Source organism: Schistocerca piceifrons, chromosome 3, assembly GCF_021461385.2.
Source record: "Schistocerca piceifrons isolate TAMUIC-IGC-003096 chromosome 3, iqSchPice1.1, whole genome shotgun sequence".
In the NCBI taxonomy this organism is placed as follows: domain Eukaryota; kingdom Metazoa; phylum Arthropoda; class Insecta; order Orthoptera; family Acrididae; genus Schistocerca; species Schistocerca piceifrons.
Genome location: NC_060140.1, coordinates 749,564,439 through 749,581,016, shown reverse-complemented (window position 1 = coordinate 749,581,016; position 16,578 = coordinate 749,564,439). Strand labels below are relative to the sequence as shown.

Genomic DNA, 16,578 nt, shown 5'->3' with positions numbered 1-16,578 from the left:
GGTCCTTGCTAGTGTAGCGATCTGGCCAAAAATTTTCTGGCAAAATTTCATTTTCTCGGATACACCGAGAAGATAATACATAATCTTTCTCACCTGTTATTTCTGTCAGTCATTTATTTCCATTCTGGTAGTCTGAATCTATGGATTTCGCTAGTAATTATAACAATGCTGATCATTCGCAAACCCAACCAACCACATAATCAGACAGCAATTGGCATTCATGCGTTTGGCTTTACTCCGCTCAGCTCGTATAGCCCCATCCCCTTTTGTCTGCGGAGAGAGTATTTCTAGATGCGACGTGGATTCTCCTGACAGAGACATCACGTACACCATGCACGCATTCAAAAATCAACTTATGATTCACTCAGAAATCAAGTTAAAATGTGTACAAAAGTGTTCAAAAACCAACAGGGAATCATTTCAAAATCATACGAATAATCGATAGATAAACATACACTGGATGCTAAGCACTTTGTGAAACAAGTTTTTTTCCTCAAGAATACAAATTTGGCACCCCCTTTCCCCGGTAGCATCTAGCTGCTTGCTCCGACTGCTTGCACAGCCAACAGCCACATTCCTGTAGCCAGAAGTGGGAGAATCTACTACTCAAACGCGACTCAACTGCACATGCACACGAGCCCACTCATAACTGCTAAAACGAATCTAATGTAAACAGTAATGACTTCACACTCATCGGAGGCAATTTGTTGTTATGAAGCATTACATAGTCTTCCTAAAGCTTTTGACACATTTTGCTGTTGGCAGACGCTTGCATGAGCACTGTGTGTCATTGCTGTATATGGCGCATTTCCTTTGCAATTTAAGTTATTTCCAGTTTTTTCTCTCATTTATGTTTTATTGTTGAAGTATTATTCTGCAATAGCAGGATACAGTAATATACTTAGTTAAAGTATTGGTTCTTAACAGTCAAAATTACAAAAATTTAACTGAAAACTAAAACAATGAAAAATTCCTGGAATTCTAAAAATTCCTGGGGTTTCCCCGGTTTTTTCCTGGATGAAAAAATTCCCGGGTTTTTCCCAGGTCTCCCGGTTGTCCTGGGTCATATACACCCTATTATATTAAATTAATATTATATTGAATCTTTAAAATGTCTCAATTTATAATTTGTATGCCGTACTTATATTTTTAAACATGGAAATAAAATTACTTCTGTTTTTCACTATAGGCAGATTTGATTCCTTTTCCTCTCTAATGGAAGATAAGGATAAATAAGTAACTAGGAAATGTCAGGCAATCAGCTAGTGAGGAAGTCTAGGAAATGTCAGGCAATCAGCTAGTGAGGAAGTCAAGAAAATGTCAGGCAATCAGCTAGTGAGGAAGTCCAGGAGATTGCAGACTGTAAATGTGGGTTAGGAGGGATATTTCCATCATGTGTAATTCAGAGAAGCTGGTGGTGGTGGCACAGTGGAGAAAAATGGGACAAGTTGTGAGGCAACCATATTCTAGCACTGTTTTATGCCATTGATTGGTTGTTCTTGTACTTGACCACAGTCTGGCAATGACTGGAAATGTGGGTGGACAGCTGGCTGATGATCATACTTACAGAGAACTATGTTGTTATGAAGTACAGTTGATATATATGATATCGCTACTTTCACACACAGACCTGCCTCTAACAGGTCAGGATGTGTGGTTACTTACATCTTGCAGTTTTTCTGTATAATGTCCATTTATTACATTACAACTGATCAACACATAAATTAAAAATTTTCAAAATAGCAGAATGATAACCATTGCTATTTCAACAAGAAAACATATATCCTTTGACTCGAAACTGAGACTCAGAAATTTTTCTGTTATGCCTTAATAAGTAACAAAACTAACATATCCACATAAGCTATTTCTCAGCTTACAAAATAGCTTATTTATGTTAAAACCTTTTGTTTGCTTGTACCAAATACAACAACATATTTCCGCTCTCATGGAAACTGCACTAACAAAGTTTGTATTCAGCCTCAATTAATAATTCTTACAAAAACCTCATATTGGGCCTCCTGATCCATACTGTTTATCCCATGTCACGTATTGTATCAGGTCTGTCTGCGAAACACTAGCTCTTACCCTCCTTAAGGCAGTCTTGAAATCCTCTACAGTCACGGGCCGAACCTTTAACAATAAAAGAGAAATGTGTGAACATAACAAAATTAAAAATTTTAAGTGTAGCAGGGAAAAAAATGTATTTGGTATTTTCATTACTTCATTACAACAGTATGTAATGAAACTTGAGTTTAATGACATCGCTACATTACCAATTCGTGTTCAAGTGTCATTTGATAAGAAATATCTACCACTTCCAAATCTGCAAAATATTCTTTTGGGTTGATCCCTAATAGCCTAGCCACATTTTGATGACTTTTATGCAAGTGATCAACCAATTACTGAACTGACATCAGAGGCGCCACTGCCGCCGCCGCCACCGCCACCACCACCACCACCACTGCCTTCAACTTTTTCAGCAATATAGGAGCACACTCCACATGAATGTCTTGACAATTTGCTTTTGCTTTCCTATACTAAATGACTTATTCACTACTGCTTACCTTTGTTCATTGAAAGTATGTTTAACTGCTACAGTATATTGAGTTCCATGCTGTATCTAGTATATCCTGTAATGCCTAAATAACAAACTTTATTAACATTCTCTATCTTATTCCTTCCAATAATGATGTCAGGTGGTCTTTTCATTTTTTATTAGATTACTACAAAATTTTTTAGTTTTTCATAATTGCTGAAAAATTACAAAGCAAATTCTGCATGTTTACCACTATCAGTTATTACGGTATCATCATCTGCAAATCTTCTGTTCACTTTAACTTCAAACAATTTTCCTTCTTATCTGAAACATTTTCTAATTCTTCAGACTATGCAAGAAAGTTCACTTTGCATGCTGCTTGCTCAATGGAAAACAGTCACCAGAAAATGTGTGTTAGCTCAGTTCTCCAGATTAGCATGCATGCTGCCGTTCTTAGGTTTCAAAAGAAAGTGTAATGTGTTCGTAGTGCACTGTACCAGAAATCTCGGTGGAAAAAGATAATCTTGTTTCATATATGTAACAGCTACCGTAGAAGCAGTAAAAAGGCTTCATAAAACTATAACAACTGGGACCAGCTACATCCCACATTTTGCCCTGAATTATTTATGTACGTGAACTGACTCAAGCACTTTCCTTTTAATGTCCTTCCAATATCACAGCCATCCGAGTATCAATATCTACAATCTGTTTCTCCTCATACACATGACAGATGGTTCTGTATCATCCTGGGATCTTGGTAGCCTGCCACCATTTCTTCCCTTACCCAGTTACCTTTCTTCCTGTAGTGCCCCCAGAATTTTTTACGAAAGTCTGGAGACACTTGCGTTCCAGCCATTTCGAACACGCGTTATTTTAAAGCAGGGCGTAAGGTTGAGCATGGGATACTGCACCCATTTATTGTTTGTGCAGGCGGAGCTGGAAGGGAGATAATTCATCGGTGCTGGCAAGTGTTCAGTGTGACCTGACAAGAATAAATAACTATGGCCCGGAAGCTCCGTGGCCGGCTGCAAAGAGTAATGTAGCTTTGTATTGTTGAAAAACAAATGGAGTGACTCGAGATAGAGACTGTTTAGTAAATGTTGAACTGCTGTTGAGAGTACGTGGACTGGAAGTGGATAGTCATCCATGATAAAAGCTTATGTATTAATTGTGTTCAAAAATGTGTAATTAACTGATCTTGGGTGCCCGGTAATGTGTGGGCTTACGTCATAAAGTTTAGTTATTTTTTGTACAAAATGGAAATAAATATGTTCTGGTGCATTGAATGATATTCCACGAGTAGCATATTTTTAAATAAGAAGAGAGAGAGAGAGAGAGAGAGAGAGAGAGAGAGAGAGAGAGAGAGAGAGAGTGAGAGAGTGAAAATTTCCCCTTCCTAGCAGTTCCGGAGAAGCGTCCGGTGCTAGCAGAAGACATCGGCACTGCAAGAAAGTAGAACCAGCATTCTTCAACAAATAAGTCCACGAAAAGGCTTAAGCTGTATAGAGGGAACTTAACATTACAGCGGGCCACCACAAGAACGTGGCGACCGTAAAGAAAGGACCTGAGAAAGAAGGAGAAATAGTAAGGAAGATATAAAAAAAAAAAAAATAAAAAAAATAATAATTAAAAAAAAAAAAAAAAACAGTTGGGAGTTGCCACAGCACCGATAAAAGCGAGGCTGAGGAGCGATTCCACAATACTTATCCAGAAATATCGTGTTGATAAATGGTGAAATGATGAAGGGAATCAAGAAAATCGCACAATGCTGCAGTTAGGCTCAAATCGCTGACACCGCCGTCTACAAACGCTGACGCTGCCGCACACCAACACCGACGCCGCATTACACCAACGCCGCCGCCGCCGTCCACCTACGCCGACATCCATCGATGCTGACACTGATGCTGCCATACACCGGTGCCGACGCCGCCTTCCACTGGTGCCGGGTGAGCTACTACTGACCTTTGATTGTTTGTGAAGTGTGTGGTGTTGTGGAAATAAGCGAGTATACTTTTAATGATAACTAGATTAAAGGCAAAACAAAACACAATGAAAAAGGAACATCAATCCGTAGAGTCTGTTGGGGTAATGGGAATTGAAAAACAGGGGGCAGATTTAGGCGAATTAATGAGGTTTATCAAAGTGCAGTTTGAATCACAACAGGACGAACTGAAGGCAGAATTAAACTCTAAGTTAGTTTTGAAAAACACGAAACTAGAGGCTCAAGTTAATATCCTAAGTAATCAGATGCAAGAATGGAAAAAAGAATTGAAAAAAGAATTGTCCGTTTCCCTGAGTGAACAGACAAATATTTTATTTAAGGATTTAGAACAAAGAAATGAAGCTAATATAAAAGGATTAATTCAAAAATTAGAATATGATGTAGATTGTAGATGTAGTAATTTGGAAACACAATTTAACGAAAAATACGACTCTTTGAAAAATGTATGTAATGTTACATTTGATGTGGTCGAACAAGAATTAACTACACTAAAAACCAATGTCCAGAAACAAGATAAGTTGCTCCCCCTAGTACAGGCGCAAATTTCAGGGATCAAATCACGGGTGGAAACCGTAGAACAGAACTTCAAAGAAAAGTTAATGACTGCACAGCTTATGAATTTGAATGGCTTAGAAGAAAAAGGATGAAAGGTTGAAGAGAAACTAAGTGTTGATATCTCTTCGCCTATAGTAACTTCTGATTTAGGTAACACCAAGAAAGACTTAGAAACGTTGAGGAAAGAATTCAAGCTTATGCAGGAGAAACTAGAGAAAGGCACAGTTCCCCAAAATATTATATTAAATAAGGACACGATAACTAATTTTCAATGGGGATCAAATTCAAGCTTGTCGAGACAGTTTCCTAAATTCAAACCAGACGGGGAGGTACTCCCCACCCATTTCTTAAAACGGTTTAACCAAGCCATACCTAAAAGTTGGGAGGATGCTAAGAAAATAGAGTTTGTGGTAGGTTATTTGGAGGGTGAAGCTTAAGAATGGGGCACAGTAAATATTGAAAACTTCACATCCTGGGAAGATTTTCAGAGAAAGTTTAAGGAAAAATATTGGTCGGCAAGTGCACAAGAGAAGTTGATCTCGCATTTGAGGGATCCTAAATACTTTAGTAATGTCTGGGGTAAAATGTGCAAGTATTTTGACTGGCATTTGACAAGGGCAAAATATTTAGTAGATCCTGTGATGGGAGAGGAAAAGGGAATGTATAATGTTAAGGATATAAAATGATATGTACAAAACCCCCAGGGACGTTGACGTTCTGTGCCAACGGGCGGAGTGACGTCCGCCGGTTCCTGAGTTGGGTTCGGTGTTACTTCCACATTAGTTTTCCTACACCGAACTCTCTTCAAATCTTTGACTATCCTGTAATCTATTTATAGCCCTTAAGCTATCCTATCACATTAGTATTAAAAGAGACCAATTATGACTACATGATTATGATTAATTTAAGGAGTCACAATAAACAGTAACCTCTAAGCATGAGATAAAACTAACAGGGTAACATTCTAACAGGAGATATAATATGATGGTACTGTTTAGGAAGAATGATACCTAGATGACATAAACTGAACATGTGTATGAAATATAAAGTGAAGTGACTAACTGAATAACTATTTGATTATAGTGTATATATTTTTCTATTTTTATAGAATGTTTTATATTTTTTGTAAAGTGTTATGTGATTGGGGAGGATTTATATCTAATTTTGAAAGGGGTGGGTAGCATAGGCACAGACACGACCTACACACCATGCCCTTCATACAACCCTTGCAAACGAGTGTGACTGGTTCTTCATCATTTGCCATTCCATAGGGGTTGCTAAGATCTTTTCTTCGGGGACTTCAAAGAGAATGTTCGTTCTGCAGGAGACGCCGAACATCATACCTCCTCCAGCTTCTCACTTAAGTACCAGCTAAGTGGGGATCCTGGGGATGGGGGGTGGGAAGGGTTTCCTGTCTTTGGGGCTGTATTCTTTCTTTCTTCGATCTTAGCAGCCAATTCTTTTATTTCCTTTCTTACTTCTCTTAAGAGTACCAATCTATCTTTCCCTCTGTCCACATTCATATACTTCTAGTGCTGCAGTCCTCCTCTTTTCTGCGATTTCTAAAAATCTTCAACTAAGAACCTTAGTGGGCCGAAGAATCAGGATGCACGATCACACTTCCACACTCAAACAATTAAATAAAAGACACAGACAGGTAATACACAGGGAGATGTAACAACCGTCACAGATAAGGGGGGAGGTAGTGCTCAGGAAGGGCTCGAGCACATGTGCTAAGTAATGACGGTTGCACATCTCAAGTGAAATGGTACAGTAAGCTTAAGCTAAAGGAACAAGGGGGGACAAAGTGTATATCCACCTGTGTTCATAGCTATAGTAGTACAGATATTAAGCTGGAGGTATCTAGTCAAATAAGTTTCTGATGAATAATAGGATTGTGCAGACCAAATAGCCTGATGAAAAGAAATAAAGTTACAACCATGGACGAAACACATTTAGTTATTAAGGCTATATAAGTGAGCTGTAAGCAATGAACAAGCAAAGAATTTAAGTGGGTAGGCTGAAGGACTCAGGAGGAGAAAAGGAGAGGTAGATACAAATTTTACCAGGAAATTTTAAATAAAGTAGTGTGCAGAGGAGTACGAAAGAGGCAAGATTAGGAATCATTGTTAGAGAAGATAGGGAGGGCGCATCAGATGTAGATGAAATGAGAGAAAGAGAGGCAGGTAGGCAGACCCAGAGGAGGCTGACCTATACTGTGTGAGCAGGGGCACCAAAAAGGGGATTGACCTGTACCATAGTTTAGTATAAATGGAAAGGGCGTACCTACCCAAGGATGAAAAAGAAGATGTTTTCATAGGATCAACCCTTACGTAGATTGGAACCCAAAGGGAGAGGGTGGTATAGTGACCTGAGATTGTAGTGGAAAGTTTCTCCGGGTAAATTTGAATTCTAAATTTTTTTAAATAGAAAAGACGAGTCCTGCACGAGGAGACAGAAACAAGAGAAAACTCCCCAGTACAACTATTTTTTTTTTTCTGACCCGGAAAACCGGTGATTATCATTGCATAAATCTATTGGAAATAGCTAATACTTGTTGTACTATTCGTTTACCATACTACTATGTCTATGAAAGATATTACCAACAGCTTAATGAAATACCGGAGATGGAAGAGAGATTTTGTACCTAATGTTTCTATGTAGTACAAAGTGACAAGATAAGTGTTAAAAAATTATTAAAATACATGTTTTGTGCAAAATAATAAGTGTTCAAGCTAAGGGGAGGGATATGTAGTGCCCCCAGAATTTTACGAACGTCTGGAGACACTTGTGTTCCAGCCGTTTCGAACACGCATTATTTTAAAGCAGGGTGTAAGGATGAGTATGGGATACTGCACCCATTTATTGTTTGTGCAGGCGAAACTGGAAGGGAGATAATTCGTCGGCGCTGGCAAGTGTTCAGCGCGACCTGACAAGAATAAATAACTATGGCCCGGAAGCTCCGTGGCCGGCTGCAAAGAGTAATGTAGCATTGTATTGTTGAAAAACAAATGGAGTGACTCGAGATAGTGACTGTTTAGTAGATGTTGAACTGCTGTTGAGAGTACGTGGACTGGACGTGGATAGTCAGCCATGATAAAAGCTTATGTATTAAATGTGTTCAAAAATTTGTAATTAACTGAACTTGGGTGCCCGGTAATGTGTGGGCTTATGTCATAAAGTTTCGATGTTTTTTTGTACAAAGTGGAAATAAATATGTTGTGGTGCATTTAATGATATTCCACGAGTAGCGTATTTTTAAATAAGAAAATAAGAAGAGAGAGCGAGAGAGAGAGAGAGAGAGAGAGAGAGAGAGAGAGAGAGAGAGAGAGGGAGGGAGGGGGGGGGGGGGGAGACAGAGAGAGAGAGAGAGAGAGAGAGAGAGAGAGAGAGAGAGAGAGAGAGAGAGAGAGACAGAGAGAGAGAGAGAGAGAGTGAAAATTTCCCTTTCCTAGCAGTGAAATCTTTGGAGAAGCATCCGGTGCTAGCAAAAGACATCGGCGCTACAAGAAAGCAGAACCAGCATTCTTCAACAAGTAACTCCCCGAAAAGGCTTAAGCTGTATAGAGGGAGCTTAACATTACACCGGGCCACGGCACTCCCTCAGGAAAGAATTTGACATTCCAAAAGCAATGATACTTCTTTGTACTTTCATGTGTGTGTAATTCTCTGTACTTTCATGTGTGTGTAATTATCTCGTGTGAATTTTCCTTTTGAAACACCAAATACCCATAAAATATCTTCACCTCCAAATGAGATTACAAGCTGTCAGTATCCTGACAAAAACACCAATTGGGCGATGTCTGTTTAGGAAACCTCACTCCACGACTTCTTCCATTAGAGCTATGTTACTGAGGGCAGAATGGTACATCCTGAAAACACTCTAGTTCATACTTAACAGACATTGAAGAGTTTTCCCCCCGTGAAATTAGGGAATCATCTGCGAAGAGTACAAGGCCCTCATCAGATTTATTAGGGTACTGCCACAATTGTGTCAGGATACAATACAACTAATCAAACAGAACAAGGGCTTTTTTAAATATGAAATTAAATTTCAATATATATTGTATTACTTGTCATCTGCACTGGATGCTGTATCACTAGCCATAGACACTGCACTCTAAATGAAGATGCCTCCTCCTCCTCCACCTTCTCCCCCCCCCCCCCCCCACCACCACCACCACCACCACCACCTCCACCTCCACCTCCACCTCCACCAAATACAGGAACTACCTACTACTCATGATGATGATGCTGCTGCTGCCGGTGGTGGTGGTGGTGGTGGTGGTGGCAGCAGCAGCTTGCATCAGTTTAGACATTGAAATATCATTAAGTTTCTGCAGATGCTTACCTGTAAACCTGCACAGTTTCCCCTTTCTTTCCATTACAGGCATATATTTCTCATTCCCCCAATGAGCAGTGTAACAGATTTTGATACTGCTACAGTAGCAACTTCACGGGTAATGCAGTGAACTATCTCTTTAGCAGGCATCTTTTTTTTGTGTCAATTATTCACCTTTCTTCACCCTGCCTCCATGGCCAAGATCGTGCTTGTGCAGTGGTGCTTGACTCTGAGGTAAGCCAGTTTGAATCCTGGTAGTGACAGAAATTGTCATTGCCAGCATTTGGCTGTAAAAGGGACGAGAGGCAGTAGCAATAAGTTCATGATCAGCAGTCTTTGCGCCAATGTCCAGGATTACATTCCAAACCTCTCCACAATGTCTCATGAAGTGAATGCCTGTTACATTGTTGATAGTGATCCATCCATCAGATGGGGATGTTAAGCTCGGTCGCCGCTTTGGTGTTTTTGTGAGAAGTAGGCTACCTTCCTTTCATCCATACCAACACGAATCCAGCACTATACTGTACAAACACTCATCACAATCACCCACATGACACAGATACACACTTAACAGTTTGTAAAAGAATGAAGAAAGGCAACAGCAAATCACCTCCACTGAGACCTTGTCATGAGCGGTAGTGCAGGATTCCTGCATTCACTCCCCTACACTCATATCCTGAGTGTGGGACTACTTATTATTAATCCTTCTGGTAGATGAACATAAAACTGGAAAGTGACAACTGGAAGTCATCTGTAACACCTAATAAAATGGTACCTGCTCAAGAAAGAAGAGGAAAAATCTTTGCTCTCTAAGAGAAAGAACCACCATCATGAAGGAAATTATGATTGTATCCTGTTATTACATACAGATTTGTTGAAAGTTGATGAAGAAGGCTACTGTAATTAAAGAAAACATCTGCCTGGATTGTTATGTGTAACATTCTACTGCCAAGTCAAGTCAACAATGATCAGTGAAATATGCCCAGAACTTAAAGTAACAAAACTCTGGCAGTTTTGACCAGTCTGCAGTGAGTTTAAAAAACATATGAACACTGCCATCATTCCTTGAGGTTCAACTTATTTGTCAGCATACAACCTGCTAAGTATGGTTCTCCCCCACTTGGGCGCATAAGCACAACTACAACAACATGCACAAGCAAGCACGCATGTGTGCGCAATCTCCTGCCACCTCCCGTCCCCGCCCTCCCCCCCCAAACTATCTGGATCTTTTGTTTCCAAACACTTTGTTGTACAGACAAGTGATGAAAATGAGAAAGATTGTGTCAGATTATAAATCTTGTCAATAAAATTTAATGTCTAAATAAGCATTTGATAATTAATTTTAAATTATTCTACACCAGAAATTTTAGACTGTAACACAAACAAATGTAGCAGAATATTTCTACAGAAAAGAACACTGATAATACCTGGTCTGAAGTAATGTTTTCAATATGTAGGAAATTCATTGACCTAATAGGTCCAAGAGAGGCTTCCTGACAAAGATTTTTCATGTCTGCTCCTGAGTACCCCTCTGTTAGTGATGAAATTTCATTTACTTCAGCGGGTGATAAGCAATGTTTCTCATTTGACATAAGACGTTCCACAATTTGCTTCCTTGCCTAATTGAAACAAAAGAGAACAAAAAAAAATTAAAATAATTTTGAAGAGCTCATTACAAACTAGACATAGAACAGCATGAACTTGATGAAGATATTTTTATATTAAAGAAGAGTTGCAAAGTCTATTCACAACTTTAGATTTTTGCATTGTAACAGCAACAAACTAAATCACTACACTGACATAAAACCAAGAAAACAATGGCTAAAATTGTAAAAGTAACAGATAGGGCTTGTTTTGTGAATATACTTTCAAATGTTGCATACTGAATGTAATTAATGAAAATTTTATCATTCATCAAACACACAGCACTGGCTGATAAAATAAACTACGTCACCCAAACTCTCCAAATTCCCATTCTACATCCACATCTACATAGATACTCTACAAGCCACCATGGTGGAGGGTACCCTGTACCACTACTTGTCATTTCCTTTCCTGTTCCATTTGCAAATAGAGCGAGGGAAGAACAACTGTCTGCATGCCTCCATATGAACCCTAATTTCTCCTATCTTATCTTTGTGATCCTTATGCACAATGTATGTTGGCAGCAGCAGTAGAATCATTTGGTAGTTAGCTTCAAATGCTGGTTCTCTAAATTTTCTCAGAAGTTTTCTTGAAAAGAACGTCGCCTTCCCTCCGGGGATTCCCATTTGAGTTCCCAAAGAGTCTCTGTAACACTTGTGTGTTGCTCAAACCTACTGGTAATAAATTTAACAGCCCACCTCTGGTCCCAAACATTCAAGCAGTACTGAAGAATAGTTTCCATCAGCATCCTATATGCACTCTTCTTTACAGGTGAACCACTCTTTCCTAAAATTCTCCCAATAAACCAAAGTCATTCATTTGCCTTCCCTATCACAGTTCTCACATGCTCGTTCCATCATCAAGGACGACATACTGGGTTCTATTATTTAAGATGTCTTCGAACCACTCACATATCTGTTAATTTAACCCGTATGCTCATGTCATCGTTAACAGCCTGCAATGGGGCACTGTGTCAAATGCTTTCCGGAAATCTAAAAATATGGAACCTGCCTGTTGCCTTTCATCCGTAGTTCTCAGTATATCATGTGAGGAAGGGACAAGCTGAGTTTCGCATGAGCAATGCTTTCTAAAACCAGGCTGATTCATGCACATACACTTCCTAGTTTCAAGAATTTTTAATATATTCAAACTAAGAATGTGTTCAAGGACTCAGCAGCAAACCGAAGTTAGGGATATTGCTCTGTAATTTTGCAGGTCCGTTCTTTCACCATTCTTATACAATGGAATCACTTGTGCTTTTTTCCAGTCGCTCAGTACTTAGCACTGGACGAGAGATTTGCGATAAATGCAAGCTAGGTAATGGGCCAATACTGCAGAGTACTATTTGTAAAATTGAACTTGGATTCCACCCAGATCTGGTGATTTATTTGCTTTCAAATCTTTCAGTTGTTTCTCTATGCTAGGCATGCTTATTACTATGTTGTCCCTATGGGAGTCTGTCCGATGGTGAAATGACTGTACGTTCGTGCTATTCTCCTGTGTGAATGATTTCTTGAATGTGAAATTTAAAATGTCAGCTTTCATTTTGCTATCTTCAACTGCCACACCAGACTAGTTAACAAGAAACTAAATGGAAGCCTTAGACTCACTTAGCAATTTTACATATGACCAGAATTTTCTTGTGTTCTCTGCCAGACCTCTTGCTAAGGTGTGACGGTGGTAGCAGTTGCATGCTTCACGCATATATATCTTTTCATAGATGCACGTATCTCTACTAACCTTCGCCTGTCGTCAATTATGTGTTCCCTTTTGAACCAAGAGTGCAACAGCCTCTGCTTCTTCAGCATCTGCCAAATTTCGTTATTAAACCATGGTGGATCTTTTCCATCCTTTATCCACTTATTAAGCACATAATTCTCCAGGCCACAATTTTCAATACTTTGCTCATAGTTCATCTACATTCATCTTACTGCAACTAAGTGATGCCAATTCACTGTCTAATTGAGATGTTAATAACTGCTTATCTCCTCTATCTAACAGAAACACTCTCCTAGTCGTCTTGACTGATTTATTAATTCTTGAATCATAGTTGCTATAATGAAATCATGATCACTAATCCCCATTTCGATACCCGACACTGTCGATAAGGTCCGGCCTATTTGTAGCTACAAGGTCCAAGATATTTCCACTACATGTGGGCTGCCAAGCTAGCTGCTCACGACAATTTTCAGAAAATGTGTTTAAAAGTATTTTGCATGACTGTCTGTCTATAACCCCCCCCCCCCCCCCCCCCGCCCTCCTTGCAGTGAAGCTATACTCGGCAGTCGCCTCCAACTAGTATTGCATGATCTGGGTATTTACACGCTACTGACTGTAGACTTTCTTTGAATGACTCAAACTGTCACAGCAGAACTGGTGTCTGGTAAAAACATCCAACAATTAATTTGGGTTCACCTACACCTGTTATACGTGACCAGATGACTTCACTGTCACACTCCATTTCGACCTCAATAGAAAGAATATTTTTGTCAACTGCAATGAATACTCCCCCTCCTAAGGCCTCTAAGCTGCCTTTCTGATAGATGCTCCACGACTTGCTGAATATCTCAGGGCTTTCCACTTTGGGTTTCAGTCAGCTCTCAGTCCCAGGAATAATCTCAGTGCAGAACTTCGAGAACTTTCCTGGAGGGCAGAGATTCAGGAACTTTAATATGAATACTTCGACAGTTTACTGATAAAATTGTGACAGTCTAAGTATCCTTATTCTGAGCGCTATTTGACTCCATTGCTGCATATCAACTGATAAAATAAACTACGTCACCCAAACTCTCCAAATTCCCATTCTACATCCACATCTACATAGATACTCTACAAGCCACCATGGTGGCTACCCCGATCAACTCTGGGAACAGTTCTGCAAACTGCGAGCTCTGCTTGTACCCTGCGCATGAGGCCAGCAATCTTCACAACCTCTGCCAGCCACCTGTAAGAACTAAGGATCGCCTCAGAACCCACGCAGAAAGTGTCATTGGTGCCAGTGTGAGCCACAACATGCACACGACTGCACTCTGCATGCTGGATAACCACAGGTGAGGCTGCCTCCACTCCTCGGTTAAGGCCTCCCAGCACACACACCGAGCGCACATCGGCTTTCTTTCCAGCCCTGAATTCTACCTGTCAAAGAGGCTCCATAATACACCTAACACTGGAGCTTCCACTAACTAGTTAATTCCTTCCCCCATGTGCCTGCTCACTCATAGGGTGCATGGGCGAGGCCAGCGACCAGTCTCCACATTGGCCCTCCGCCTTGTGCGATGCATACAGCCTTACCTGTGGTTATCCAGCATGCAGAGTGCAGTCGTGTGCATGTTGTGGCTCACACTGGCACCAATGACACTTTTTGCGTGGGTTCTGAGGCGATCCTTAGTTCTTACAGGTGGCTGGCAGAGGTTGTGAAGATTGCTGGCCTCATGCGCAGGGTACAAGCAGAGCTCGCAGTTTGCAGAACTGTTCCCAGAGTTGATCGGGGTACTTTGGTTTGGAGTCGAATTGAGGGTCCCAAACAGAGGCTTTGTCGACTATGTCACAGTCTTGGCTGCAGATTTCTAGACATGCATTATCGTGTGGAGATTTGTAGGACTCCCCGTGATAGGCCAGGGATGCAGTTCACAAATGAGGCAGCTACTCGGGTAACAGAGTACTTGTGAACTGCACATAAGGGTTTTTTATGCTAGGCAGTAGTCCGAGGTGCTCTGAATTCTACCTGTCAAAGAGGCTCCATAATACACCTAACACTGGAGCTTCCACTAACAAGTTAATTCCTTCCCCCATGAGCCTGCTCACTCATAGGGTGCATGGGCGAGGCCAGCGACCAGTCTCCACATTGGCCCTCCGCCTTGTGCGATGCATACACGTTACAACCCGCCACTCACCTGCTGTGAGGGTGGATCCAATGCGTCGGGTGCACTTGGAGGTGCCTCAGAAGCAGAGCCCATGGGCAAAATAAATGACACATGATGTGTCCCATGTGACGTGCCAGATTCTCTGCCACCTTGCTCAGAGGCAGCAGCCTGAAGGTGACCGTAGCCAGAGGCACATTCAGCTGTTCGCGAACTGCGGCCAGCTCCTCCAGTGCCCACACACAACATGCATACATCCTAGCAACACTAACTGAAGAAGTGAACTATGCAAGCAGACAATCCTAGATACGTAACTTGCTGCCCTCCTGGTGTGTCACCAATGAATGCTGATACGATGTGTTAATGAGCTAGGTAGCTGGCTGTTCAGTGACCAACTACTGCGCTACAGACTGATTGAATTTACACTTTCAAAAATACGAGATTAACCTCTTACACAAAATTCAATAAGTATACTATGATGAAAACACAGAAAAAGATAATGTTTAACTTGCCACTCTACAGATGTGTATCAGCTGAGAGCTTGAGCCTTACTGAGGTTCGCTCCAAATACATTTGCCATATGTGATAACTATTTTGTTATTTATATACCAAAGCAGCCAACAATGGTTTGTCCCTAAGATGTTTGATAGAGGTTTGGCTTCGAGTGGGTTAATCCAGCAAATTCTTTAGAACATGATACTAAATTCTCTTCTTTCTGAACAGAAACACCATGTTCATACAGAAAAGGTCTGATACCAAACTACTGTCGGACTTATTTATTGTTTGGAGGTCCTAATCAGATAAATTCTTATGCCAACTTGGGCAACAACTTATTTAGTGCTTTCCTTAAATTTCCGCTTGACAATAACATTGCTCTAACAGTAGGTATGCTCACATGTAACACAAGTGAAATTTCAGCTCGAAGTCTTGAGATTGTTGGTCCCTGTAATCATCTCCCATTAGAATTCATTCAGTTCTCCCCTTTGACATATTCTAACAGGAAATATGCCTATGTTAACAAAGTATTGTGTCAGAACTTGCAAGCCCCCTAAAAACAAAGTCTGATGCTACTGTACATAGAGGATATTCAGTGGGGTATCTGGAGACTTTTAACCATATTGTGTAGTTGATACAGTTACAGGATTTCTTCATGCTTTTACAAGCAATGACAAGAGTTTCTGCTAGTGTTTGAAAGCTAATTAACACATTTTTTTATAATATTATAAAAAATGGGGCATTTCAGTAACATACTTGTAAACATACAAAACAGCAGTTCCAACAGTGTACAGAGCAGTGATAAAAATATCACCATCAAAAGTAGATCCATTAGCTTTACTTAGACAGGCATTGCATACTCAACCACAAGAAATCAGTTTTGCCAAATCATCTGTCAGAGAGATTATAAAATTATTACATCAATGGAAAGAAGTAACTCTTCTGGCAATGGTGGTATTTCAACAAAAGTACTAAAATCTTTTCTTTGCTATCAGTCAATGAGTAATACTGTATTTTCTGAAAGATTGAAATCTGTGCTATTAATACCCTTTTATGAAAGCTGCTTCTGATTATATACCCATCTCCCTCCTTCTCATATTCTAAAATTTTTAAATTTTTATTTTGAGAAGGATGCATACAATGG

At 40.2% G+C, this 16,578-nt stretch overlaps 1 protein-coding gene across 1 annotated transcript in view; it reads right to left on the bottom strand.

The window, feature by feature from the left end:
• Positions 1-908: 908 nt before the first annotated feature.
• The window catches only part of LOC124789603 (fidgetin-like protein 1), a 196,166-nt gene continuing 180,496 nt past the window's right edge, over positions 909-16,578 (bottom strand). The window contains exons 11-12 of the mRNA XM_047257012.1: positions 10,863-11,054; positions 909-2,130 (exon numbers count right to left, since the gene is read on the bottom strand). Of these exons, the coding sequence (XP_047112968.1) occupies positions 2,005-2,130; positions 10,863-11,054 (318 nt within the window). The 3' untranslated portion in view covers positions 909-2,004. The remainder of the gene's footprint in view (positions 2,131-10,862; positions 11,055-16,578) is intronic.